Raw genomic sequence first — 17,614 nt, forward strand, 5'->3', positions numbered from 1 at the left:
CACCTGTCCAACTTTCCCAGCACCACTTGCTGAAGAGACTGTTTTCCATTATATATTCTTGCTTCTTTTGTCAAAGATTTGACCATAGGTATATGGATTTATTTCTGGGCTCTCTATTCTGTTCCATTGATCCATGTTTGTTTTTGTGCCAATACCACACTGTTTTGATTACTGTAGCTTTGTAGTGTACAATACAGTATTTTTAACTATAGTTACCATGCTGTACATTGCATCACCAGAGCTTATCTGTCTTATAACTCGAAGTTTATACTTTTTGACCAGCCTCATCTGTTTCACACACACACCCTGATCCTACCTTTGACAACCACAGATCTTTTCTCTGTGTCTGTGTGTTCCATTTTTGGTGGTTGTTGTGTGCTGTTTTTCTTTTATGCCAATACCATACTGTTTTGATTGTTATAGATTTGTAGTATAGTTTGAAATGAGGAAGTGTGATATTGTCAGCCTTGTTCTTTCTCAAGATTGTTTTGGCTATTCAGGGTCTTTCATGTTACAAATTTTAGGATTGTTTGTTCTGTTTATGTGAAAAATGGCATTGAAATGTTGATAAGAATTGCATTGAGAGCTTCTCTGGTGGCGCAGTGGTTGAGAGTCCGCCTGCCGATGCAGGGGACACGGGTTTGTGACCTGGTCTGGGAAGATCCCACATGCCGCGGAGCGGCTGGGCCCGTGAGCCATGGCCGCTGAGCCTGTGCATCTGGAGCCTGTGCTCCACAACGGGAGAGGCCACAACAGTGAGAGGCCCGCGTAACTCAAAAAAAAAAAAAAAAAAAATTGCATTGAATGTGTAGATTGCCTTTGGTAGTATGGACATTTTAATGATAATATTAATTCTTCCAATCCATGAGGACACAATATCTTTCCATTTATTTGTGTTTTCAGTTTCTTTCATCAGTGTCTTATAGTTTTCAGGGTACCAGTCTCTCCCTCCTTGGTTAAATATATTCCTAGATATTTTATTCATTTGTATGCAATTGTTAATAGGGTTTTTTTCTTAATTGCTCTTTCTGATGTTTATTCCATTCATTATTAGTGTATAGAAATGCAACAGATTTTTTTGTATTGCTTTTGTATCCTACAACTTTACCAAATTTGTTTATTAGTTCTAACAGTTTCTTGGTGGATTCTTTAGGATTTTCTTTATGTAATGTCATGTCATGTTCAAACAGTGACAGTTTTACTTCTTTCCAATTTGGATGCCTGTATTTCTTTTTCTTGCCTGGTTGCTCTGGCTAGGACTTGCAAAATTGTGTTGAATGAAAGTAGTGGGTAGGCATCCTTGTCTTGTTCCTGATCTTAGAGGGAAAGCTTTCAGGTTTTCACCATTGAGTATGATGTTAGCTGTAGGCTTCTCATATATGGTCTTCATTATGTTGAGGTATATTCCCTCTGTACTCACTTTGTTGAGAGGTTTTTGTCATAAACAGATGTTGAATTTTGTCAAATGCTTTTTTTGGCATTTATTACATGATCATATGATTTTTATCCTTCATTTTATTGATGTGGTGTATCACGTTTATTTGCTGATATTGAAAAATCCTTGCATCTCTGGAATAAATGCCACTTGATCATGGTATATGATCCTTTTAATGTATTGTTGAATTCAGTTTGCTGTCATTTTGTTGAGGGTTTTTGCATCTATGTTCAACTGGGACATTGGCCTGTAATTTTCTTAATAGTGTGCTTGTTTGGTTTTAGTATTAGGCTAATGCTGGACTCATAAAATGAGTTTGGACATGTACCTTCCTCTTCTGTTCTTTTATTTATTTTTTTAAATCTTGACCTAAATTTTGATTTGGGGCCATAATTGAGTTAAAACATGTTTATTTTAAGAAATTAATTTTTAAATGATACATTTAATATGACCATAAGAGAGAAGCTTTTTCAGGGGCCTAAAATACAGGAAATAAATCACGATCTTAGTGTGGTTTCTTGTTGAGATCTGACAACTTCCTAAACTAATGTTGTTTTGGTACTTTGATATCTAATATAGAGAGCAAGGTTAGGAATTTTATAATCAATAAAATAATCACAGTGAAAAATAGTATACTGCATGTAAATATAACTGTAATATGTTTGGCCTAATTAAAGTATTAGCAATTAATGAATATAGAAAAATTCAATTGTAGGATGCCTTTTGATTTCAAAGATTGCATAATAAGATAAATTGTGTGAAGGGATAGAGTAATGAATATCTGACAGTTTTTCTGGTTATTTACCACTTTTTGAATGTCCTTGTCTTACTTCAGGAATTTCCATCTCTATGAGTTCTAAATTCTCAGGATAGGATCTAGAATATTCATTTCCTCAGTTTCCTTTGCACCTCAGGCACATGCATTTAACATAGGTGCAGCACACTACCTGTACTGTATTCGGAAGTGAGCTTGAGAAAAGAGGCTTGGCACAGAACTCATTTTGCTGGCAGGAGTTAGCATCAGTGGTTGCGGAGTCAAGTTACTGATCCAGAAGTGTCATTGATGTGGTAGCAGGAACAGATGTAGTAAAGTTGAGTTTCTGGCAACATCCAAAGTATAGCATGTTGTGCTCCATGAGGGTAGAAATAGTGGTAGTTATTTCTAGTGCTCCATAGGCAGCAGCAGTTTTTGTCATCAGGCCAGTTCTATGGTGTGTCTTTGGACATTGTTCCTGGAAGCTTAGACTCAAGCCTGCCTGATTCTTAAGCCTTCACAGTAATTCCTTGAGTTAGACCAATAAACTGTTAATGAATACCTTTTCTGCCTCATTAGCCAGAGTCAGCTTCTGTTACTTATAACTAAGAACAACAGAAGTTGTTGCCAGAAGTGAGATACTGAAAATTACACAACCTAAAATGTGAAATTAGTTGAATGGAAGACAGGGATAGAGGAGAGTGTTGTTAACATGGACCTGACCATTACAGGCCTTAAGCTGGTGGCCCTTGTTATGTAGTAGTGAATGTAAGGTTAGTGCAACTTACTGTTTTTTGGGAGTACAGCTACAGCAATAAGGGATATAATCAGAATGTCAGTGTGTGCTTGTTATTTCTTCCTGCTTTCAGCAAAATATTGAAAAAGAGGATTAATGCAGGTTGCGCTAGTCAGTCTTCAAAGCAAAGATGGAAAGAAGTACTACTCTGCGAAGGGACACTTCTTGCTACAACCTGGAATCTGATTGAGGGTCCTATAATTTAGAGCCTTGCAGGCCTAAAAATGCTAGTTGCTTCTATCCACTAAAACTAAAGCCAATACAAGCAGGGGGTCTTTTAGCTCTAATATAAGATCAGTGCCCCAAGCTTTCTCATTTGCCAGACAAAGGTCAGATATATGATGCATTTACTCACTGGAGCCTATAGTTTTTCATTGTGTTAAGAAGTGTCCATTAAGCTAAGAGTTAAGGAGATGGGACAGCATAGAGACCATAACCAGAGAATGAAAATCTTCATGCTTAGTAACTGTGTCAACATGTTTGCCTGTGGCTACTTGCACATGAAAATGACTGGAAAAAAATAGATTGGAAGTTATAAAGTTTTTGAATAAATTGTATTGCCAAGAAACCCCAAGTTTGGTTAGCTCTCTTTCACTCTTAAGGCCATCCCTGGGTCCCTTAACTCATATCAACAGGAAGTGGGTTATGAAAGCTTCAGAGCCTCAAAGAAGGGCATTTTTTGTAATATCTCCATCTGGATCCCCCAGAGGACAGACCAGAAGCCTTGAAGGACAGTGGACAATAGAGGGTCTTTGGGTCTCCCAGAAAACAGGATTAGGTGTTGCCAGTTTGGCTGACTAGAGTTTATTGCTCTGCCAAAAGCAAGGAGCTTTTGCTTCTCTGTCCAGAAGGATTTAGGATTTAGGATTTGCTGTGGAGCAGTAACTGCCATGTGTTTTCCATTCCAGGTTTTTATTGCTGTATCCTGTTTATTCTTTACTATGGTCCAGTAGGTATCTACCATGTGAGCCACAGCTGGACCTAATGGAAAGGCTAGCACATCAGCTAGAGATCCTTGATTTGAACATGGATGAGATCTTAGGAGTCAAGTAGTAAACGGATGTAGTATTCTATATATCGGAAGAAGGGTGCATATTCATGTTGTGTAGCTAAAAGGGTGAATGGGTTGTTGCCTCTCAATATCCTTTCTGTCTCACTAACTGAAAAATTGTGTTCAGAGTACGGTGTGACAGGGGACGAAAAAAAGTGATATCTCAGACCATGTGATACCTTTCTGGTCAGTGTAAGCAGCTGTCTACTGAATGTTGCTTCCAGTAAAGCTATTGTTTTCCTGTTAAAAGGCAGAGGCCGAGCTAGCACTCTCTTTTTCGCCCTTTTCCCCTCTTCCTGCCTGGAATGCAGATGTGATGTGACAGCTGCAGTGAAGACAGAAACCATACATGAAGAGGAGCAGAACAGGAAAAAAAAGAAGAGCCTGGGTCCTTGGTGGTACTAAGGACCTGCAGTAGCCTAGGGTTGCCTTAATCTATATTTCTTGATATGTGAGAAAGTTAAATCTCTTACTTAAACCACTATTTGTTGGACTTTTGGTTAATCTGTCTTTTCCACTAGCTTGTGAACTGTTTGAAGCTGAGGAGACTTTTTTTTTTAATTGAGGTATAGTTGACATATAACACTATATTAGTTTCAAGTATACAACATAATGATTATATATATATATATATATATATATATATATATATATATATATATATATATATCCTTTTAATTTGTTGTTGGATTCTGTTTGCCAGTATTTTGTTGAGGATTTTTGTGTCTATATTCATCAGTGATACTGGTTGGTAATTTTCTTTTTTTTGTAGTATCTTTGTCTGGTTTTGGTGTCAGAGTGTTGGTAGCCTCATAGAATGAGTTTGGGAGTGTTCCTTCCTCTGCAATTTTTTGGAGGAGTTTGAGAAGGATGGGTGTTAGCTCTTCTCTAAATGTTTGATAGAATTCACCTGTGAAACCATCTGGTCCTGGACTTTTGTTTGCTGGAAGATTTTTAATCACAGTTTCAATTTCATTACTTGTGATTGGTCTGTTTATATTTCTTCCTGGTTCAGTCTTGGAAGGTTATATACCTTCCGAAGAATTTGTCCATTTCTTCCAGGTTGTTCATTTTATTGGCATAGCGTTGCTTGTAGTAGTCTCTTAGGATGCTTTGTATTTCTGTGGTATCTGTTGTAACTTCTCCTTTTTCATTTCTAATTTTATTGATTTGAGTCTTCTCCCTCTTTTTCTTGATGAGTCTGGCTAATGGTTTATCAATTTTGCTTATCTTCTCAGAACCAGTTTTTAGTTTTATGATCTTTGCTATTGTATTTTTTTGTTTCTATTTCATTTATTTCTGCTCTTATCTTTATGATTTCTTTCCTTCTACTAACTGTGGGTTTTGTTTGTTTTCTTTCTCTAGTTCCTTTAGGTGTAAGTTTAGATTGTTTATTTGAGATTTTTCTTGTTTCTTGAAGTAGGCTTGTGTAGCTATAAACTTCCCTCTTAGAACTGCTTTTGCTGCATCCCATAGGTCTTGAATCATTGTGTTTTTGTTGTCATTTGTCTCTAGATATTTTTTGATTTTCTCTTTGATTTCTTCAGTGATCTCTTGGTTATTTAGTAATGTATTGTTTAGCCTCCATGTGTTTGTGTTTTTAACATTTTTTTCCCTGTAATTGATTTCTGATCTCATAGTGTTGTGGTCAGAAAAGATGCTTGATATGATTTCAATTTTCTTAAATTTACTGAGGCTTAATTTGTGACCCAAGATGTGATCTATCCTGGAGAATGTTCCATGTGCACTTGAGAAGAAAGTGTAATCTGTTTTTGGTTGGAATGTCCTATAAATATCAAATCTATCTGGTCTATTGTGTCATTTAAAGCTTGTGTTCCCTTACTAATTTTCTGTTTGGATGATCTGTCCATTGGTGTAACTGAGGTGTTAAAGTCCCCCACTATTACTGTGTTACTGTTTCCACTTTTATAACTGTTAGCAGTTGCCTTATGTATTGAGGTGCTCCTGTGTTGAGTGCATATATATTTATAATGGTTATATCTTCTTGGATTGTTCCCTTGATCACTATATAGTGTCCTTCCTTGTCTCTTATAACATTCTTTATTTTAAAGTCTATTTTATCTGATATGAGTATTGCTACTTCAGCTTTCTTTTGATTTCCATTTGCATGGAATATCTTTTTCCATCCCCTCACTTTCAGTTTGTATGTGTCCCTAGGTGTGAAGTGGGTTTCTTGTAGAAAGCATATATATGGGTCTTATTTTTGTATCCGTTCAGCGAGCCTGTGTCTTTTGGTTGGAGCATTTAATCCATTCACATTTAAGGTAATTATCAATATATATGTTCCTATTACTATTTTCTTAATTGTTATGGGTTTGTTTTCGTCGGTCCTTTCCTTCTTTTGTGTTTCCCACTTAGAGTAGTTCCTTTAGCATTTGTTGTAGAGCTGGCTTGGTGGTGCCGAATTCTCTTAGCTTTTGCTTGTCTGTAAAGCTTTTGATTTCTCCATCGAATCTGAATGAGATCCTTGCTGGGTAGAGTAGTTTTGGTTGTAGGTTCTTCCTTTTCATCACTAAATATATCGTGCCACTCCCTTCTGGCTTGTAGAGTTTCTGCTGAGAAATCAACTGTTAACCTTATGGGAGTTCCCTTGTATGTTATTTGTCATTTTTCCCTTGTTGCTTTTGATAATTTTTCTTTGTCTTTAATTTTTGTCAGTTTGATTACTATGTGTCTTGGCGTGTTTGTTTCTCCTTGGGTTTATGCTGCCTGGGACTCTCTGTGCTTCCTGGACTTGGGTGGCTGTTTCCTTTCCCATGTTAGGGGAGTTTTCGACTACAGTCTCTTCAAATATTTTCTCAGGTCCTTTCTCTCTCTCTTCTCCTTCTGGGACCCCTATAATGTGAATGTTGTTGGGTTTAACGTTGTCCCAGAGGTCTCTTAGGCTGTCTTCATTTCTTTTCATTCTTTTTTCTTTATTCTGTTCCGTGGCAGTGAATTCCACCATTCTGTCTTCCAGATCACTCATCTGTTCTTTTGCCTCAGTTATTCTGCTGTTGATTTCTTCCAGTGTATTTTTCGTTTCATTTATTGTATTGTTCATCTCTGTTTGTTTGTTCTTTAATTCTTCTACATGTTTGTTCTTTAATTCTTCTACGTCTGTTAAACATTTCTCGCATCTTCTCGATATTTGCCTCCATTCTTTTTCTGAGGTCCTGGATCATCTTCACTATCATTATTCTGAATTCCTTTTCTAGAAGGTTTCCTATCTCCACTTTCATTTAGTTATTTTTCTGGGGTTTTATCTTGTTCCTTCATCCGGTACATAGCCCTCTGCCTTTTCATCTTTCTGTGAATGTGGTTTTTGTTCCACAGGCTGCAGGATTGTAGTTGCTCTTGCTTCTGCTGTCTGTCCTCTGTATTTATATATACTTTGAAATGATCACCACAGTAAGTCTAGTTAATCTGTCCCCATACATAGTTACAAAAATTTTTTTGGGGGGGGATGAGTACTTTTAAGATTCTATTAGCAACTTTCAAGTATGCAGTACAGTATTATTAACTAAAGTCACTGTGCTGTACTTAAGAGACTATTATATATTTATTTCTGTATCTTCATTTTGTGATGTAATGTCTAGCAAAAAATAAGCACATGTATGTTTGATAAGTGAAACAATTTACTGCCATTGTTAATAAGTTAAAACCTAAATTATAATTTGCTGTCTGGTGAAACCTCCAAAGATTTGGTAACAGCAAGTGAGATATAAAAAATGGTTAAATAATACTTATTTAACTGGTTTTCATTTCAGTAAGCCAGATTTACCATGTGGCTCATAAGAGCATTATCTTTAGTCAGATCACTTATTTTTTTGTGAGAATTTCAGTTTTCCTTTTGAATTCATTTTAGTAATATCTCTAAAATATTTTTTAATGATTCAAATTTACAGAAAAGGTGCAAGAAAAGTTGAAGAATATGTGAATTTCCTTTATCCAGATTCTACAAATGCTAACATTTTACCACATTTGCTTTATCATCTCTCCCTCATTTTTTTCTTGAACTTTCTGAAGCTAAATACAGGCATAATGTACTGTTTCCACCAAATGAGCATTTTTCAGATCATAACAGCCCACTTGGGTTTAGATCTGGAGAAATACTTCAGTGTGTATTTCTTAAGAATACTACATTGTGTATTTCCTAAATTTGTAAAGACGTTCTCTTATATGACAACAGTATAATTATCAAAATCAGTATAGTAACATTGATTCAGTTCTGTTATTCAAATTTTCCATTTGACCTAAGAGTGCCCTTTATAGTAGAAGAAAAAAAATGGATTGGATCTCTGGTCTAGGGTCCAATTGAAGGTCACACAGATCGCATTCAATCATCATGTTTGTTTGTGTGTGTGTGTGTGTGTGTGTGTGTGTATGTTTCCAGCATCATGATTTAATTAAGGGAGCATATTCATTGTAGAGAATATATTGATGATTGTAAATGTGACTCCTCATTACAGCCTTAAAATTTTTGAAACACCAAAGCACAAAGATGTCAACTATATATCCAAACTACAGGTACAAAACAAGGGCTTCCCTGGTGGCGCAGCGGCTGAGAGTCCGCCTGCCGATGCAGGGGACACGGGTTCGTGCCCCGGTCCGGGAAGATCCCACATGCCGCAGAGTGGCTGGGCCCATGAGCCATGGCCGCTGAGCCTGCGTGTCCGGAGCCTGTGCTCCGCAACGGGAGAGGCCGCAACAGTGAGAGGCCCGCGTACTGCAAAACAAAACAAAACAAAAACAAAACAAGTACATGTATTTTCCACACTCCAAAATTGAGTACACACTGTACTGTCATAGGGAAGGGGGTTACCAATGATGACCTGACAATAAAGTACTCAAGATTGATATACCAAAATAAAATATAAAATAGGAGTTTATAAAAACAAGTTTGACAGTAGCAGAGAGGACCCTTTTCATTTCTGAGCAAAAATGCATTTCATTATACATACTCTCTCCTAAAATGAATAAATCAGTTACTTGAGAATGTTCTATTTATTTCTTCCATTATACAACAACATTCTCCGTGTCTTTTGAAAAAAAAATATTGTGCAGGAACTGTGGGATAAGCATGCATGTGAATGGAACAGCACAATTACAGTGGTTCTTACAACTCACTTTTAGATAAGAAGAAAGCGTTATTCATTAGTGTGGCCCCATCTTAGCCAATATTCAGTTTGGAAAGACACTGGGTTAAGATCAGAATGAACTGAAATTCCAAGTTCTACAATTGATGATTATATATGCCATTGTATTAGTGAGGCTTCTTTTTTTTCTTTTTATTGAAGTATAGTTCATCTACAATGTTGTGTTAGTTTCTACTGTACAGAAAAGTGAATTGGCCACACATACACATATATCCACTCTTCTCTACATTCCCCTCCCATACATGTCATTATAGAGTATTGAGAAGAGCTCCCCGAGCTACACAGCAGGTCCCTATGAGCATCTGCCATTACATGTAGTATTATGTATATGTTTTTAGTCTTCCTTAATCTGGAGCAGTTCCTTAGTCTTTCTTTGTCTTTCATGACCTTGTTCTTTTTTTTTTTTCTGCGGTACGCGGGCCTCTCACTGCTGTGGCCTCTCCCGTTGCAGAGCACAGGCTCCGGACTCGCAGCCTCAGCGGCCATGGCTCACGGGCCCAGCCGCTCCGCGGCATGCGGGATCCTCCCGGACCGGGGCACGAACCCGTGTCCCCTGCATCGGCAGGCGGACTCTCAACCACTGCGCCACCAGGGAAGCCCGACCTTGTTCTTTTTGAAGAATATAGGCAAGTTATTTCATAGAATTTGGTGTGAGCATTTTTTGATCATGGCAGTTCACCTGGATACAGCTCTTCTAAAAACTTTCTATCTTAAGAGCTTTACCTCAGTTGACTCCAGCAGGATGTCTTCCCTAGGACTCAGCATTTGTTGTTGTTGTTCTTGTTGTTGAACAGTGTTTCTCAGTGGGGCCCTATTGTCATTTTGAGCAGATAGTTCTGCACTACACAGACTATCCCACACATCCCTGGCTCCTCTCTAAATTCCAGTAGCATTCTTCAGTTGGTGTGACCACCCAGAACACCTCCAGTTGAGAACCACTGTTATGTAAAATTTGAAATCGCATGCAGGATCTTAGTTCCCCAAACAGGGATGAACCCAGGTGCCCTGCAGTGGAAGCGCAGAGTCCTAACCACTGGACTGCCAGGGAAGTCACTGAAATCTTTAAATTAGGAAAGTGGTCTTGCTTTTTATATAGTTGGTAGCATGAACTAATTTTCCAGTTGATGGTTTTAATTAATTTATTTATTTTTGGCTACGTTGGGTCTTTGTTGCTGCGCTCAGGCTTTTTCTAGTTGCGGAAAAGCGGGGCTGCTCTTCATTGCAGTGCATAGGCTTCTCACTGCGGTGGCTTTTCTTGTTGCAGAGCACGGGCTCTAGGCGTGTGGGCTCAGTAGTTGTGGCTCGTGGGCTCTAGAGTGGGCACAAGCTCAGTAGTTGTGGTGCACGGGTTTAGTTGCTCTGCGGCATGTGGGATCTTCCTGGACCAGGGCTCAAACCCGTGTCCCCTGCATTGACAGGCAGATTCTTAACCACTGTGCCACCAGGGAAGTCCCCAGTTGATGGTTTTAATTATCATTAATCTGTAATCTGCTACTGACAGCGTGCTTTAGCTGAATTCTAGTCAGTTATTTAGTTATATTTAATAAATTGATGGTAAATGGTTAAGTTGGTCATGTATGTTTTTGTATAATCTGAAATGAGAGTCCTATTAACTATCTCCATTTAAAATCAGGAACGCTACCTTAGAAGTTAACTGAAATAAAATATCACTGGGAAGATTTATTTTAAAACTAGATAATTTACTGTTACACATTTTAGGGGGAAATGAGTGTATTTGCATTTTATTTTAATTTTAATGATGTTAAATATTCTTCTTGTTTTTCTTTCAGAATTGGTCCCTAGGAAAGACCTTCTTATAGAAAATGTGCCGTATTGTGATGCACCAACTCAGAAGCAATGAATTTTTCTCGAATAAAATTAAATCTTCATCATTTTTAATTTTAACGTATATAACTCTGGCTAAACTCCTGGAAATGCAAATATTTTTCTCTGAAATGGCATATTGAAATTGAGTGCATTAAATTATAGTTTCATAATTAAGTTTCACGTTGAAAGAACATTGCTGAAAACTGCAGAACATAGTTAAATATTTCTAAAGAACATTAGGTAAGAAGACATTCCATTTTCACTGAAAATCAAACTGTATAAAGTGAAATAAGTGCTTAGGGAGGTATATTATATTCACTTCTGTTTGACCTTAATGAGTATTTTGGTTTTATCATAGCTATTTGAGAATGAAGTGTTTTGACAGGTTGGTGGGTTTTCTTCCCATGTGAAATGAAACTATTAGATTAAAATTATTAGATTAAGTTAACATTTAGTCCCGAAAAGAATTGGTCTAAAAACCACAGTGTGTGCCAACTTTCCACAGAAGGCAGCCTTTGTTCCTAAAGCACTGAAATTATTCCTGTAGCTAACAAATAATTATACAGTTTCCTTTTAGAGATAGAGTGTATCTCTGTTCCTAAAAGAAAATTTTTAATCAGTCTTCTGAAGATAGATGAATAAAATGTCAAAATCACGTAACATAACTGTGGAATAAAGAAATTCTAATTTTTTAAGGAAACAGTGTCCCTTGATCCAACTATATAATATAGGCTTAGTAGAATTAGCTGTACTTAGACCACAGCTAGACCTTATTGTGAAAATGTAATATATGGCTGCATCCTCTTCATTTTAATCAATAAAATCTAAATGGCTTTTTTTTTTTCTCCAACATTTTTCATCCCTGACAAGATTGACAGTATCACAGAACAGCTTGGCATTCTACCATCTAATGATAGGAACTATAAAACTGTGTTTAATATTCTTCTTGTTTCTCTTTTATCTATGCATCTTTACCATTCTGTTTTCTCAGTGAGCAGTGTATTCTCTTCCATTCACTGGTCAGTTCTCCCATTTGATGATGATACAGCGTTTTTAATTTTTACAAGATTCTCAATGCAAGCTTTGTTTGTTGGCAAACATATTGGTATTGCCATGCTCAATATAAAATGTCATGTTTTAAAATAATTTAATTTTAGTAGATAAAAAAATTATCAAAATTGCCTAGACATAGTACACTTAACAGTAAACCAGAGACTACCTTTAATGCCTCCTAATACTTTGGAGATTAGTAGTCTGCGAAATGGATTATATAGGTCAAAAGATTTGCTACATAATTTTTTTATGTCTCACGCCTCTTTCTTATTGTGTGTATGGAAATTATACCTACATAAACGTTGTTTCAGATTTGAAATTTGCCCTTATAAGAAAATGCTAAAGGTCGTCATGACACAATCACTGGTAAATTCTCTGACTTACTATTATTTCAGTAAGTGTCTATATTATGTCTTTTGAGGAAAGTTGGCTAAAATAGTTTAAATTTAATATATATTTTAATTGTTTTAATATTATTTAACATTTTTAGAAGTTTCTAGTTTTTTTCTTTAACCTGAATTCCCTTGTTCCATTCTTCACTCATGTTAATTTAAATATCTCATCAAAAAATAGTTGTTTTTTTTTACAATCTAGTTATCATTAGGAGCAACAGAGATTAATAACTAACATGTTACATAAAATAAAAAATGATCATTCAGATGTTTATTTTATTGAAGCTAGTATGTTAGACATTTTAAGATATATACTATATATGTATATGTATTATATATATATATAGTGATTTTGTGCCTTAAGACTATGCAGTACAGTTCCTATGTAATATACCAGGATATCAACAATAGGTTTCACTGTCATAAAGTTTTGAGAGATTTGGCACCCTGTCCTTAAAGAGCATATATTTATATTTCAAATTAATTTTAACATTATTTAATAGTTTTATTAGATCAGTTAAAACAATTTATGAGTTCTTGGCCTGTTGTGAAACAAAGATTGTCAGTATTCTAGAGAGTAAATTTTGAGAATGATGATTATCTAAGTGCCTGACTTCTCTGTGGTACAATGTCAGATTTAATTAAATCTTTTTTAGTTAGTTAAAAAAAAGGTTCCCATGTTCCCAGAGGGAATTACCCACATCTAACATTTCACTTTGACTATTGAAACCCAGTGAAAGTGGGTGGGTGCAAATTCTAATTGCAGATATCTAGGCTCAGAGGCCCAGCAGGACTTTGTAAAACAGTCTTTTGGTAGAAGTCAGAAAGGGTGTATGCCAGGAGACTTAGATTTGGCAAGCATATGTGGGGAAGAATCCTTCACTAAAGATTTGAAGCTAAAGGAAATATGAGAGATAGTTTGCATAACATCTAATTCAGAACATTGAAATTAAGATTTGAGTATAATTGTGTTTAAGTTGGTCCTCATTTTGCCTTCAGTTGCATATTTTAACATCAGTACAATGTCCAAAAAGCACACAATAATAAGAATAGGTAGAATTTCTACACTCATTGACAAAACCAATCATTTCACTGTAAACACAAAGCCATAGGTCAACAAAGAAGTGAAAATTCCATTTCTTAAGCAGAATTTTCTAAAGTGAAAGTAGATAAATAAAAAATTAATGTAACTTTACTATATATCAGGAGTAACCTATCAGAAATGAAATGGAAAAAAGATCCTGTGTATAATAGCAAACTAAACTAAAATAGGAAGCAACATTTTAAAAAAACTGTAAAACTTAAAAATGAAAGATGTACTGTGTTCCTAGATGGGACAGTTGAAAATTGTAGAGATGACAGTTCTTTAAAATGTAATCTATCAAGATCCCAACAGATTCACAGATATGTGTACATAAAAATATAAAACTTCTGTATTCTGTGAAAGCTACTATAAATAAAGTTTAGAGAAATTTGCCACCGATGTAGTAATTAAAATAGTTAAGATATAAAATGTTCCTATGACTCAGCAAAAGATAACTCTATGGAAAAATGGGCAAATGATATAAATAAGAAATTCATAAAACAAGCAATACTAACCCATTTAGTGGTCAAAGAAATGTAGGTTAAAACAAAGGAAACATTTTTCGTCATCAAAGTTGCAAAAGTTAAAGAAACTGGTCATATCCAGTATATGTAAAGGTGATACGCATGTGAGAAAATGGGCACTCTCATATATTTCAGGAAGGAATGTAAGTTATAGGGCCTTTTTGAAAGGGAAATTGACATCAAAATTTAAAATAAACATACTATTCAGAATGTATCCCAGTGGCTCACAAGAATACTAATAAATGTACACCTCAAGTATATGTACAGAAATTTCTACAGCATTGTTTAAACAGCCTAAATTTCCAAATTTAGGGGAACAATGAAGGAAGATATGGCTCGTTCATACTCTGGGATATTATGCAGAAGTTGAAAAGTATGATATAGAATATATATATATGTATATATATATACATGTCAAGTGAAAGAAGCACGTCACAGAATATATATTCTCTTTGAATCCACTTAGATACAAAACAACTATTTTTGTACACATATATGCATATGTGTATATAAATACATAGAAGTAATGCATGCTAAATGTTAATAATTAGTCTGGGAGAAAAATGAGATTTGGGGAAGGGGACTAGTAACTTGAGGACTTTTATTCTGATAACTCCTGAATGTTTAAATGTTTTATAATTTTTAAAGGACAATAATACCTAAGCTACTAGTGATTTTTATGTAAAATTTTAAATTATAAAATGTTTCAAATATCAGCAACTGGTACATCAGACACTCGTAAACCTAATTCCCACATTTGACAGATGTTACATTTTGCCATATTTGTTTAACAAAAATCTTCTTCCTTTTAAGTCATAAAATCCTGTAAAGCTGAAATCCTACCTCCCTTTTTATTTTCTTGTCTCATTTCAGGGATAATCACTATTTTATAGTCAGTGGATATCACTCCTGTACTTGTTTTTATACTTTTGTCAAACGTGTGTGTGTTCAAAACAATATATTGTATTGTTCTGTGGCTTTAAAATGAAAGTGAATGGTGTTATGCTCCATATATTCTGCAACTTACTTTTCATCACACATTAGGTTCTGAGGTTTATCTATACTGTTGGATAAATATCTAGGTCTTTCACTTTTATGTCTTATTCCATTGTAAGAATAAGCTAGTTTATTTATCCATGTCTCTTGATAAACAATAGTATTGTTTCATTTTTTTGATATTGCAAATGAATTTACTGAAAGCACTAGCACATGGATTCTTGCACCCATGTAAAAGTTTATCTAGGTATATACCAAGAAGCAGAACTGTTGAGGCATAGGGCATGTACATATTCCAGTTTTCCAGGAATTTTTCACTTGTTCTTTAAAGTAACTGTACCAATTTATACCCCAATCAACCCTGTGTGAGAGATCCCTTTTCACCATATCCTCACTGTTATTGTTATATATAACTTTTCTCATTTTTGTCAAACTCATGGATATGAAAAGCTATCACATTGTTTTAATTTGCATTTCTGGATTACTGGTGAGGTAGATCAGCTTGTCATGCTTATGGTCATTACAGTTTTCCATTATGAATGTGTATTCATATCCTTTGTTCACTTTTCTCTATTGGGTTGTCTGGCTTTTTCTTACTGATCCTTTATATACTCTTGATATTAATCCTGTGTTGGTTATCTGTGGTACAATTGCCTTTTTCCAATATGTGACTTGTCTTTCAATTCTGTTTATGATAAACCTGTAGTTTGGGACTTTTTTTTAATCATATTCATTAAAAAAACTTTTATTAATTTTGCCTTTATAGCTTTTTAAGAAATTCTTTCTACTCCAAATCATAAAGATATTCTAGTACATTTTCCTCTGAATGTTCAAGTTTTGCTTTTTATGTTTGGGCCTTTGCGTCATCTAGAATTTATTTTTATTTATGACATGAGAGAGGGATCTAATTTTATTTTTTTTAATGAGTTTAACAGTTTGCTTCACCATCATTTATTGAATGGTCCGTCCTTTTCCTGATAACATGTAAAGCTACTTTGATCATATCCCAAGTTACTATATATTGGAATCAGTCTAACCCTCTTAGCTATTCAAAGACTTTGCTCCTACAGTTGTCCCCCTCCTCTGCCAAATATCTTTTTCCCTTTCTCCACTGGATTGTTCTCAACAGCATTCAACATTCTGAAATATTTCCCATCAAAAAAAAAAACTTTCTTGAACCCCAGCTCCCCACCTTGAGCTTCAGCACCATTTTTCTGCTCTTCTTTGTTCTAAGAGGTTTCTATATTTACTGTCTCCACTTCTGTCCCCATTCTCTCTTATACACACCCCAATCAGAATTTAATCCCAACCACTCCACTAAAACCCTTCTTGTCCCAGTTACCATTGACCTTTACTTGGTAAGTCCAAAGGTCAGTTCTCATTTCTTACTTTATTCACCCTGTCAGTAGCAATTGCATAATTGGTCATTCCCTCTTTTTTGAACAAAGACCTAGACATGTGTTTATTATAGACCTACTACAAGTAAGATACAGCCATGAACCAAAGTAACAAAAATGCCTGCCTCATCTTCTGCTTGTGATTTTAGATACACTCTCAGCCCTTGTTGCTGCTCTCAGCCTTCTGTGGGAAGACTGACCTATATGAATCAGCTCAAGTGGCTCTTGTACCCTCTGACTTTTGGTTGGTTCAGCCAGTGGCCAGAGATCAGAAGGAGGGAAGAGAGTGAAGGCAGGTATTTTTTTTTCCTGGCTCTATCCCTGAGAGGTTGCCTCATGCTGGCATTGTGCCTCAAAGTATCTCTCACGGTGACCTCTGTACAGTTCTTTCCTTCCAGTTTGGATAAGAGCTTCCCTCCCATCTTCAGATCTGGGGCATCAACATCTCATCTGCTACTATCCATGTGAGTTCCTTTACATGCACAGTTTTGTAAATAGACTCTTTATAAATAAATCTTCCTCAAACATGTATTTTTAAGTACATCATCTATTTCCTTTTAGGACTCTCACTAATTCACTGCCCTGGGGGAACTTAACTTTCTGTAGGTGAGAGACAGATAATAAACAAAATTAAAAAGTAAATAAGAAGGTGATAAGTAATGTGGAGGAAGATAAGGTAGAAAAGGGAAATAGGAAAGCCAGGAAGAACGAGGTGTTGCAATTTGAAGTCCTGCGATCAGGGAAGGTCTCACTAAGGAAGTGATAGTTGAGCAAAAACGAAGGATCTGAGGGATCTAGCCATGCAGATATCTAAGGGAAGAGCTTCCCAAGCAGAGCAAACTGCTAATGCAGTGTTCCTGAGACAGGTTCTTGTCTGCTATGTTTGAGGAGAACCAAGTGACAGGAGCAAAGTGATTTTAGGGGGAGAGTAGTAGGAGACAGAGTCATAGAAATGAGGGATTTCCCTGGTGGCTCAGTGGATAAGGCTCTGCATTCCCAAAGCAGGGGGCCTGGATTTGATCCCTGGTCAGGGAACTAGATCCCACATGCATGCCGCAACTAAGGAGCCCGCCTGCTGCAACTAAGACCTGGTGCAAACAAATAAATAAATATATTTTTTTAAAAAGTCATGGAAATGATATGGTA

The 17,614-nt window shown here is 35.9% G+C and overlaps 1 protein-coding gene across 2 annotated transcripts in view; it reads left to right on the forward strand.

The window, feature by feature from the left end:
- The window catches only part of LYRM7 (LYR motif containing 7), a 47,221-nt gene extending 31,398 nt beyond the window's left edge, over nt 1-15,823 (forward strand). Inside the window, exons 5-6 of one of the 2 annotated variants that reach the window (XM_067731656.1) lie at nt 9,647-9,821; nt 10,986-15,823. In XM_067731656.1, the coding sequence (XP_067587757.1) occupies nt 9,647-9,821; nt 10,986-10,998 (188 nt within the window). In that variant the 3' untranslated portion in view covers nt 10,999-15,823. The remainder of the gene's footprint in view (nt 1-9,646; nt 9,822-10,985) is intronic. The other variant, XM_067731657.1, reaches the window with a different exon arrangement.
- The last annotated feature ends 1,791 nt before the right edge of the window (nt 15,824-17,614 follow it).

The sequence above is a fragment of the Pseudorca crassidens genome, chromosome 3, assembly GCF_039906515.1.
Source record: "Pseudorca crassidens isolate mPseCra1 chromosome 3, mPseCra1.hap1, whole genome shotgun sequence".
Taxonomy (NCBI): domain Eukaryota; kingdom Metazoa; phylum Chordata; class Mammalia; order Artiodactyla; family Delphinidae; genus Pseudorca; species Pseudorca crassidens.